At 36.8% G+C, this 12,304-nt stretch overlaps 1 protein-coding gene across 1 annotated transcript in view; it reads left to right on the forward strand.

Moving 5' to 3' along the window:
* Positions 1–8,247, forward strand: part of LOC133630539 (mitogen-activated protein kinase kinase kinase 3-like) — a 41,999-nt gene extending 33,752 nt beyond the window's left edge. Inside the window, exons 12-14 of the mRNA XM_062022152.1 lie at positions 1,092–1,221; positions 3,346–3,523; positions 3,586–8,247. Coding sequence (XP_061878136.1) covers positions 1,092–1,221; positions 3,346–3,523; positions 3,586–3,814 — 537 coding nt within the window. The 3' untranslated portion in view covers positions 3,815–8,247. The remainder of the gene's footprint in view (positions 1–1,091; positions 1,222–3,345; positions 3,524–3,585) is intronic.
* Positions 8,248–12,304: the final 4,057 nt, after the last annotated feature.

Consider the following 12,304-nt stretch of genomic DNA (forward strand, 5'->3'; position numbering starts at 1 on the left):
AATAGCAATTTTGCTTGATTAAAAAAAACGATTTGCAAGTAAAACAATGTTGTTGTTTTTTTCAAATAAAAAATTGTTTTGCAAGTAAAAAACTTTTTCCTTCAATACATTTTTTTTTTTCTTAAAAAAAATTGCGAGTTAAAAATATATATTTACTTTAATCAGAAAACCATTTGCAAGTATTACAAAAGATTTAATTAAAAAAACTATTTGCAGGTTCAATTTTTTTTTCTTGAATTTAAAAAAAAAATGCTATTAAATTATTTAAATTAATTAAAAAAAGATTTGCCAGTAAAAATAAGCTTTCATTAAAAAAAACAATTCGCAAGTCAGAAAAAAGCAACTCAAATGTATTTAATTAAAAAACAATTGGCGAGTGTAAAAACATGTTTCTTCAAGTTAAAACTTTTGGCAGTCAAATAAAACAGCGGCTAACGTACCTCCACAGTGTTTTAGCTACTGTTGCGTCTGACCAGTCCACCTCTCAGGGAATTATAGCCACTGGTCAATCCCAAGTTCTTTCAGATGGCATGCAGAGTAAGAAGGACCACCAAGACAGAATAGGAATATTATCATGTTTTACTGAAGCTTCAGGAGATCATCCTGAGATGATGGTATGACTGTATTGATGTGGGCTGGTCTCCTGAAGCTTCAGTAAAACATGATAATATTCCTATTCTGTCTTGATGGTCCTTCTTACTCTGCATATATGTAATCTGAAAGAATTTGGGATTGACCAGTGATTTTAATTCCCTGAGAGGTAGACTGGTCAGACGCAACAATTCTTCTAGATGACTAATCCTCGCCTCCAGGAATAGCTAAACATGCTTCACTACACACCGTAGGAGGATACAATAGCTAACAGCAAGCTAGCGCTCCTCAATGTAAACAAATGGGTGGATCCACACAGACATTGACTGTAACGATACCAAGTTCAAGAGGCGTACATAATCGATACCACAATGATTACATTGATATTTGTTATGATGACACTACTTGTCTGTGGCCATGGAAACATGCTCCAAGCAAAGTAGTGTGGGTGTCTCCAAACGTCCTGAAGGAAGGTGAAGACCGGGTGTTGTGGTCCTCAGGGCTCCATCAAGGACCAGCTGAAGGCGTACGGGGCGCTGACAGAGAAGGTGAGCAGGAGGTACAGTCGTCAGATCCTGCAAGGTGTGTCCTACCTGCACAGCAACATGATCGTGCACAGAGACATCAAAGGTACCCACATCTGGCCTTCATTTGCTGTAATGTGTGGGAAAGTCACCAGTGTTTTAGTCACTCCACTCAGAGTTGTATTTTCCACACGGACTCCTTGTGGCACACGTCAGCTCTCAAACTTCCTTGAAGTTGGGCTGACTTGTTGGAAGCAAGATGGCCGACTAGAGGAGGACAAAGTTGAAGCAGATGGAAGATGATCAGTCATATTTACAAACCATCTGTAATTATTGTATAGCAATATTATTTATACATGTATAATTATTGTATATTCTTATTATTATATATACATCTATAATTACATATAATTCTTGATGGGGGTCATGTGACTTTCACGTAACGTCCTGGTGGAAGTCATTTGACTTTCTGGTGGCAGTCATGTAACTTCCTTTTGGAAGTGAAGTGACTTCCTGATGGGGGTCATGTGACTTTCTGGTGGAGATCATGTGAATTCCTGGTGGAAGTCACGTGATTTCCTGGCAGAGATCATGTGACTTCCTGGTGGAGGTCATGTGACTTTCATGTAATGTCCTGGTGGAAGTCATGTAACTTCCTGTTGGAAGTCGTGTGACTTCCTGGCAGAGATCATGTGACTTCCTGGTGGAGGTCATGTGACTTTCATGTGACGTCCTGGTGGAAGTCATTTGACTTTCTGGTGGAAGTCATGTAACTTCCTTTTGGAAGTGATGTGACTTCCTGATGGGGGTCATGTGACTTCCTGGTGGAGATCATGTGACTTCCTTTTGGAAGTCATGTGACTTCCTGGTGGAGATCATGTGACTTCCTTGTGAATTCCTGGTGGAAGTCATGTGACTTCCTGGTGGAGATCATGTGACTTCCTTGTGAATTCCTGGTGGAAGTCATGTGACTTCCTGGCAGACATCATGTGACTTTCTGGTGGAGGTCATGTGACTTTCATGTAACGTCCTGGTGGAAGTCATGTAACTTCCTGTTGGAAGTCATGTGACTTCCTGGCGGAGATCATGTGACTTCCTGGTGGAAAACATGTGACTTCCTGGTGGAAGTCATGTCACTTCCTTTTGGAAGTGATGTGACTTCCTGGTGGAGGTCATGTGACTTCCATGTAGCGTTCTGGTGGAAGTAATTTGACTTCCTGCTGGAAGTCATTTGACTTCCTATTGGAATTCATGTGACTTCCTGATGGAGATCATGTGACTTCCTTGTGACTTCCTGTTGGAAGTCATGTGACTTCCTGGTGGAAGTCATGTGACTTTCATGTAACGTCCTGGTGGAAGTCATGTGACTTCCTTGTGACTTCCTGTTGGAAGTCATGTGACTTCCTGGTGGAAGTCATGTGACTTCCTCGTGACTTCCTGTTGGAAAGTCATGTGACTTCCTGGTGGAAGTTATGTGACTTCCTGGTGGAAGTTATGTGACTTCCTGGTGGAAGTCATGTGACTTTCATGTAACGTCCTGGTGGAAGTCATTTGACTTCCTGTTGGAAGTCATGTGACTTCCTTGTGAATTCCTGGTGGAAGTCATGTGACTTCCTGTTGGAAGTCATGTGACTTCTTTGTGAATTCCTGGTGAAAGTAATGTGACTTCCTGGTGGAAGTCATTTGACTTCCTGTTGGAAGTGATGTGACTTCCTGATGGGGGTCATGTGACTTCCTTTTGGAAGTGATGTGACTTCCTGGTGGAGGTCATGTGACTTCCATGTGGAAGTCATGTGACTTCTTGGCGGAGATCATATGACTTCCTGGTGGAGGTCATGTGACTTTCATGTAACTTCCTGGTGGAGGTCATGTGACTTCCATGTAACGTCCTGGTGGAAGTCATTTGACTTCCTGTTGGAAGTGATGTGACTTCCTGATGGGGGTCATGTGACTTCCTTTTGGAAGTGATGTGACTTCCTGGTGGAAGTGATGTGACTTCCTGGTGGAGGTCATGTGACTTCCATGTGGAAGTCATGTGACTTCTTGGCGGAGATCATATGACTTCCTGGTGGAGGTCATGTGACTTTCATGTAACTTCCTGGTGGAGGTCATGTGACTTCCATGTAACTTCCTGGTGGAGGTCATGTGACTTCCTGGTGGAGATCATGTGACTTCCTTGTGACTTCCTGACCTAAAGCGCTTGACCTTTGCCCTCCTGCGTGTGTCCCAGGCGCCAACATCCTGAGGGACTCTACAGGGAACGTGAAGCTGGGAGACTTCGGGGCCAGCAAGCGCATCCAGACCATCTGCATGTCTGGCACGGGCATCAAGTCTGTGACCGGCACCCCCTACTGGATGAGCCCGGAAGTCATCAACGGCGAAGGATACGGCCGCAAGGCGGACGTGTGGTAAGCAGGACGCGCTCGCCGTAGGTGGCGTCACCTGGCCTGACCCCTGGTGTGCCCCGCAGGAGCGTGGCGTGCACCGTGGTGGAGATGCTCACCCAGAAGCCCCCCTGGGCCGAGTACGAGGCCATGGCGGCCATCTTTAAGATCGCCACCCAGCCCACCAAGCCCGCCCTCCCGGAGGGCGTGTCCGACGCCTGCAGGGACTTCCTGCGGCAGATCTTCGTGGAGGAGAAGTGGAGGCCCACCGCCGACGCCCTGCTGGCCCACGCCTTCGTGCAGGGCGGCTTCTGACCCCGCCCACCTGACTCAGGTCAGGCCGCCGTGGGGGACTCTGTGACGTGAGGGGGCGTGGCCTGAATGGCGAGAAAGCACTTTTGCGGCCTTCTTTTCCCACTCGACAAAAAAAAGACTTCTTGAAGTATTGTTTGTACTGTAAACCTTTTCCTACTACAAGCCCCGCCCTTTTCTTATTTCCTACTACAAGCCACGCCCTTTTCTTATTTCCTACTACAAGCCCCGCCCTTTTCTTATTTCCTACTACAAGCCACGCCCCTTTCTTATTTCCTACTACAAGCCACGCCCTTTTCTTATTTCCTACTACAAGCCACGCCCTTTTCTTATTTCCTACTACAAGCCACGCCCTTTTCTTATTTCCTACTACAAGCCACGCCCTTTTCTTATTTCCTACTACAAGCCACGCCCTTTTCTTATTTCCTACTACAAGCCACGCCCTTTTCTTATTTCCTACTACAAGCCACGCCCTTTTCTTATTTCCTACTACACGCCCCGCCCTTTTCTTATTTCCTACTACAAGCCACGCCCTTTTCTTATTTCCTACTACAAGCCACGCCCTTTTCTTATTTCCTACTACACGCCCCGCCCTTTTCTTATTTCCTACTACAAGCCCCGCCCTTTTCTTATTTCCTACTACAAGCCACGCCCTTTTCTTATTTCCTACTACAAGCCACGCCCTTTTCTTATTTCCTACTACAAGCCACGCCCTTTTCTTATTTCCTACACACACTTTTTAGCAACACGCCTTACGACAACGTTTGTACGCCAACGTCGTCTTGATGGTCTGCTGACTTTGCACTTTGTCATCAATAATCACTTTTTTATATCACCTTCATTTTATACTCTTTTTATATACACGCTCCACATTGTGGCCATGACGCAATAGTGTGTGTCCTTTGTGTGTCGATGACGCAATAGTGTGTGGCCATGACACAATAGTGTGTGGCCATGACGCAATAGTGTGTGGCCATGACACAATAGTGTGTGTCCTTTGTGTGTCGATGACGCAATAGTGTGTGTCCTTTGTGTGTGGCCATGACGCAATAGTGTGTGGCAATGACACAATAGTGTGTGTCGATGACACAATAGTGTGTGTCCTTTGTGTGTGGCCATGACGCAATAGTGTGTGGCAATGACACAATAGTGTGTGTCGATGACACAATAGTGTGTGTCCTTTGTGTGTCATGACGCAATAGTGTGTGGCCATGACGCAAAAGTGTGTGTCCTTTGTGTGTGGTCATGACGCAATAGTGTGTGTCAATGACGCAATAGTGTGTGTCCTTTGTGTGTGGCCATGACGCAAAAGTGTGTGTCAATGACGCAATAGTGTGTGTCCTTTGTGTGTGGCCATGACACAATAGTGGGTGGCCATGACACAATAGTGTGTGTCGATGACGCAATAGTGTGTGGCCATGACGCAATAGTGTGTGTCCTTTGTGTGTCGATGATGCAATAGTGTGTGTGGCCATGACGCAATAGTGTGTGGCCAAGATGCAATAGTGTGTGGCCATGACACAATAGTGTGTGGCCATGACACAATAGTGTGTGTCCTTTGTGTGTGGCCATGACGCAATAGTGTGTGTCCTTTGTGTGTCGATGATGCAATAGTGTGTGTGGCCATGACCCAATAGTGTGTGGCCATGACGCAATAGTGTGTGGCCATGACACAATAGTGTGTGTCCTTTGTGTGTCGATGACGCAATAGTGTGTGTCCTTTGTGTGTGGCCATGACGCAATAGTGGGTGGCCATGACACAATAGTGTGTGTCGATGACGCAATAGTGTGTGTCCTTTGTGTGTGGTCATGACGCAATAGTGGGTGGCCATGACACAATAGTGTGTGTCGATGACGCAATAGTGTGTGTCCTTTGTGTGTGGTCATGACGCAATAGTGTGTGTCGATGACGCAATAGTGTGTGTCGATGACGCAATAGTGTGTGTCCTTTGTGTGTCATGACGCGATAGTGGGTGGCCATGTCGCAAAAGTGTGTGTCCTTTGTGTATGGTCATGACGCAATAGTGGGTGGCCATGACACAATAGTGTGTGTCGATGACGCAATAGTGTGTGTCCTTTGTGTGTCATGACGCAATAGTGTGTGGCCATGACGCAAAAGTGTGTGTCCTTTGTGTGTGGCCATGACGCAATAGTGGGTGGCCATGACACAATAGTGTGTGTCGATGACGCAATAGTGTGTGTCCTTTGTGTGTCATGACGCAATAGTGTGTGGCCATGACGCAAAAGTGTGTGTCCTTTGTGTGTGGCCATGACGCAATAGTGGGTGGCCATGACACAATAGTGTGTGTCGATGACGCAATAGTGTGTGTCCTTTGTGTGTCATGACGCGATAGTGGGTGGCCATGTCGCAAAAGTGTGTGTCCTTTGTGTATGGTCATGACGCAATAGTGGGTGGCCATGACACAATAGTGTGTGTCGATGACGCAATAGTGTGTGTCCTTTGTGTGTCATGACGCAATAGTGTGTGGCCATGACGCAAAATCTGTGTGTCCTTTGTGTGTGGCCATGACGCAATAGTGTGTGTCAATGACGCAATAGTGTGTGACAATGACGCAATAGTGTGTGTCAATGACGCAATAGCGTGTGGCCATGACGCAACAGTGTGTGTCCTTTGTGTGTGTTGATGACGCAATGGTGTGTGTCGATGACGCAATAGTGTGTCTCCTTTGTGTGTCATTGACACTATAGTGTGTGTCGATGACACAATGGTGTGTGTCATTGACGCGACAGTGTGTCGGTGACGCAATCGTGTGTGTCATTTGTGTGTTTCATTGACGCAACAGTGTGTGTCAACGACACAATAGAATGTGTCATTTGTGTGTGTCCTTGATGCAATAGTGTGTGTCATTGACACAATAGTGTGTGTAAATGACGCAATAGTGTGTGTCTGTTATGTGTGTCATTGATGCAAAAGTGTGTGTCCTTTACGTGTGTCATTGACGCAATGGTGTGTGTTAATGACGCAGTAGTGTGTGTCGATGACACAATATAGTGTGTGTTGATGACGCAATAGTGTGTGTCCTCTGTGTCATTGAGGCAATAGTGTGTGTCGATGACACAATAGAATGTGTCATTTGTGTGTCTGTGTCTGTGTGTGTGTGTGTGTGTCTGTGTGTGTGTGTGTGTGTGTGTGTTCATGTCCATTGCAGCTGCTGGCCAAAGAAGAGAATGTGTAAGAATCACATTCAGTTTGTTGTTATTTACAGTATTACTACAACACCCCAAAAGCAGTGAAGTTGTCACGTTGTGTAACTGCTAAATGAAAACACAATACAATGATTTGCAAATCCTTTTCAATGGGAGACAGGTCTGGACTACAGGCAGGCCAGTCTAGTACCCGCACTCTTTTACTATGAAGAGTGTTGAAACACGTGGCTTGGCATTGTCTTGCTGAAATAAGCAGGGGCGTCCATGGTAACGATGCTCGGATGGCAACATATGTTGCTCCAAAAGCTGTATGTACCTTTCAGCATTAATGGTGCCTTCACAGATGTGTAAGTTACCCATGTCTTGGCCACTAATACACCCCCATACCATCACACATGCTGGCTTTTACACTTTGCGCCTAGAACAATCCGGATGGTTCTTTTCCTCTTTGGTCCGGAGTCCACAGTTTCCAAAAACAATTTAAAATGTGGACTCGTCAGACCACAGAACACTTTTCCACTTTGCATCAGTCCATCTTAGATGAGCTCGGGCCCAGCGAAGCCGGCGGCGTTTCTGGGTGTTGTTGATAAATGGCCGTAGATGGTCGAAATCCCCAAATTCCTTGCAATAGGAATTGCAATTAGCCCGTTCACCTGCGGGATGTTCCAAGTAAGTGTTTGATGAGCATTCCTCCACTTTCTCAGTCTTTTTTGCCACTTGTGCCAGCTTTTTTGAAACATGTCGCAGGCATCAAATTCCAAATGAGCTAATATTTGCAAAAAATAACAAAAGTTTACCAGTGTGAACATGAAATATCTTGTCTTTGCCGTCTATTCAATTGAATATAAATGATTGTATTCTCTTTTTATTTAGCATTTCCACAACGTGACAACTTCACTGCTTTCGGGGTTTGTACTTTCCTTTTTCTTCTTCCTCTACGAGGCAGCTGCCGATGCAATGTTGTGTTGTTGTTGTGTTGCTGAGACAAAACGGAGGACAAAAGTGTCGATCACATGTGACACTTTGAACAAAAATGATCAAATCTTTTTATTTGGCTCTGGTCTGTGCCTTATACTTCTTGTAAAAACAACTTATTTTATATGAAACAAATATATATAAATATACTGTAAATACACATTGTTCTGCACTTTTCTATGACCTTTATTCCTTTTTTTGAAACGCTCCAAAGGCTTTGAATTTGTCTTCACAATTCAAACTGTATTCTTTTGTACATTTAACTTAATAAATCAAAGGTCCAAGTCCCTTTCCCCACCTGGCTCGTCTTTGTATTCCCTCCAAACACCCAGCAGTACACGTGATGAAAAGGAGCAGGAAGAAGCTAAGTTTATTTTTATTCTACCTTCTCTGATTGTTCTTTCTTTTTTTACTGTGAGCACAACTACTAAAAAAATACTCTCCATCTTTGTACAACATTTAAAAAATACATGCTTGGTGTGTGTAGGAAAAGAAGCAGGAAGAAGCAGAATTCAGAATCGATTCAAACCGATTCTCGCAATGTATTATTTGCCATAATATTTATGAACTCCACAGACACACAAGTAGAAAAAAAAAAAAAAGTCTTTAATTAAAACACTCGCAAGTAAAAAAAACAACAATTTAATTATAAAAACATTTTGCAAGTAAAATAACAATTTTCCTCAATTAAAATAAAACATTCACAAGTTTAAAAAAAACAAATTTCTTTCATTAAAAAAGTCAATTTGCAAGTTAAAAAATTTATCTTTAATTAAAAAAATATTTGCAAGTAAAAAAAACAATTTAATTATAAAAACATTTTGCAAGTAAAATAACAATTTTCCTCAATTAAAAATAAAACATTCGCAAGTTAAAAAAAACAATTTTCTTTAATTAAAAATGTCAATTTGCAAGTTAACAAAATGTATCTTTAATTAAAAAAATATTTGCAAGTAAAAAAAACAATTTAATTATAAAAACATTTTGCAAGTAAAATAACAATTTTCCTCAATTAAAAATAAAACATTCGCAAGTTAAAAAAAATAAATTTCTTTAATTAAAAAAGTCAATTTGCAAGTTAAAAAATGTATCTAATTAAAAAAATATTTGCAAGTAAAAAAACAATTTAATTATAAAAACATTTTGCAAGTAAAATAACAATTTTCCTCAATTAAAAATAAAACATTCGCAAGTTAAAAAAAAACAATTTTCTTTAATTAAAAAAGTCAATTTGCAAGTTAAAAAATGTATCTTTAATTAAAAAAATATTTGCAAGTAAAAAAAACAATTTAATTATAAAAACATTTTGCAAGTAAAATAACAATTGTCCTCAATTAAAAATAAAACATTCGCAAGTAAAAAAAACACAATTTTCTTTAATTAAAAAAGTCAATTTGCAAGTTAAAAAATGTATCTTTAATTAAAAAAATATTTGCAAGTTAAAAAAACAATTTAATTATAAAAACATTTTGCAAGTAAAATAACAATTTTCCTCAATTAAAAATAAAACATTCGCTAGTTTAAAAAAAACCAATTTTCTTTAATTAAAAAAGTCAATTTGCAAGTTAAAAAAATGTATCTTTAATTAAAAAAATATTTGCAAGTAAAAAAAACAATTTAATTATAAAAACATTTTGCAAGTAAAATAACAATTTTCCTCAATTAAAAATAAAACATTCGCAAGTTAAAAAACAACAATTTTCTTTAATTAAAAAAGTCAATTTGCAAGTTAAAAAATTTATCTTTAATTAAAAAAATATTTGCAAGTAAAAAAAACAATTTAATTATAAAAACATTTTGCAAGTAAAATAACAATTTTCCTCAATTTAAAATAAAACATTCGCAAGTTAAAAAAACCCAATTTTCTTTAATTAAAAAAGTCAATTTGCAAGTTAAAAAATGTATCTTTAATTACAAAAATATTTGCAAGTAAAAAAAACAATTTAATCATAAAAACATTATGCAAGTAAAATAACAATTTTCCTCAATTAAAAATAAAACATTCGCAAGTTAAAAAAAACCAATTTTCTTTAATTAAAAAAGTCAATTTGCAAGTTAAAAAATGTATCTTTAATTAAAAAAATATTTGCAAGTAAAAAAAACAATTTAATTATAAAAACATTTTGCAAGTAAAATAACAATTTTCCTCAATTAAAAATAAAACATTCGCAAGTTAAAAAAAAACAATTTTCTTTAATTAAAAAAGTCAATTTGCAAGTTAAAAAATGTATCTTTAATTAAAAAAATATTTGCAAGTAAAAAAAACAATTTAATTATAAAAACATTTTGCAAGTAAAATAACAATTTTCCTCAATTAAAAATAAAACATTCGCAAGTTAAAAAAACAACAATTTTCTTTAATTAAAAAAGTCAATTTAAAGTCAAGTTAAAAAATGTATCGTTAATTAAAAAAATATTTGCAAGTAAAAAAACGTTTTTTTTTTCTTATCAAAAAAGGATTCGCAAGTAAAAAAATTTTTTTTTTACTTCAATTAAAAAACAATTTACAGGTAAAATACCAATTTTGCTTAATTAAAATAAATGATTTGCATGTAGGAGGAAGTCAGAGTACCCGGAGGGAACCCGCACAGTCACATGCCAACTCCACCCAGAAAGATCCCGAGCCCAGGATCGAACCCAAAACCTTCATATTGTGAGGCAGATGCACTAACCCCTGTTTCCTAAAACGTGCACCTAGGGTTGATTGGCAACACTTTAGTCAAAAAAACATTTATTTGAAAAACACTTTTCCTCAATTAAAAAAAACATTTGCATGTTAAAAAAAAACAAGTACATTTAATTATTTTATTTTTTTATAAAAAAATATTTGCAAGTAAAAAATGTTTTCTTTAACTAATAAAGGATTCGCAATTAAAAACAAAAATATTTACTTCAATTAAAAAACAATTTGCAAGTAAAATAGCAATTTTGTTTGATTAAAAAAACGATTTGCAAGTAAAAAAGTTTCCTTTCATAAAAAAAATTGCACGTTCAAAAAAAATATTTGCTTTAATCAAAAATTGCATTTGTAAGTATTAAAAAATTTTTTTTTTTTAAACAATTTGTTGGTTTTTTTTCTTGAATTAAAAAAAATGCAAGTCAATTATTATTTACTTTAATTAAAAAAAGATTTGCTAGTAAAAAAACAATTTCATAAAAAAAAAACTAAATGTATTTAATTTAAAAAAAATTGGCAAGTAAAATAGCAATTTTGCTTAATTAAAAAAAAACGATTTGCAAGTAAAACAATTTTCTTTCATTAAAAAAATATTTACTTTAATAAAAAAAAACAGTATTAGAAAATATTTAATTAAAAAAACAATTTGCAGGTTAAATTTTTTTGTCTTTGAATTTAAAAAAGTTGCAAGTAAATTATTATTGACTTTAATTCAAAAGAGATTTGCTAGTAAAAATAAACTATCAATAAAAAAACGATTTGCAAGTAAAAAAAAACCTAAATGTATTTCATTAAAAAACTATTAGCAAGTAAAATAGCAATTTTGCTTAATTAAAAAAATGATTTGCAAGTAAAACAATTGTCTTTCATAAAATAAAATAAAAAGATATTTACTTTAATAAAAAAAAACAGTATTAGAAAATATTTAATAAAAAAAAAATTTGCAGGTTAAATTTTTTTTTCTTGAATTCAAAAAAAATTGCAAGTAAATTATTATTTACTTAAATTTAAAAAAGATTTGCTAGTAAAAATAAACTTTCAATAAAGAACGATTCGCAAGTAAAAAAAACAAACCTAAATGTATTTAATTAAAAAACGATTTGCAAGTAAAAGAGCAATTTTGCTTAATTAAAAAAACGATTTGCAAGTAAAACAATTTTCTTTCATAAAAAAATAAAAAAATAAATACTTTAATAAAAAAAACAGTATTAGAAAATATTTAATTAAAACACAATTTTGCAGGTTACATTTTTTTATTTTAATTTAAAAACATTGCAAGTAAATTATTTACTTTAATTAAAAAAAGATTTGCTAGTAAAAATAAACTTTCAATAAAAAAACCATTCGCAAGTAAAAAAGCCAAACTAAATGCAATTAAAAAACAATTAGCAGGTAAAATAGCAATTTTGCTTGATTAAAAAATGCATTTGCAAGTAAAACAAATTTCTTTCATTAAAAAAAATATATATATATTTTCTTTAATCAAAAAGAGTATTAGAAAATATTTAATTCAAAAAATAATTTGCAGGTTACATTTTTTTTTCTTGAATTTAAAAAAATTGCAAGTTAATTATTATTTACTTTAATTAAAAAAAGATTTGCTGGTAAAAACAAACTTTCAATAAAAAAACGATTCGCTAGTAAAAAAAAACCAAACCTGAATGTATTTAATT

Source organism: Entelurus aequoreus, linkage group LG15, assembly GCF_033978785.1.
Source record: "Entelurus aequoreus isolate RoL-2023_Sb linkage group LG15, RoL_Eaeq_v1.1, whole genome shotgun sequence".
NCBI lineage: Eukaryota > Metazoa > Chordata > Actinopteri > Syngnathiformes > Syngnathidae > Entelurus > Entelurus aequoreus.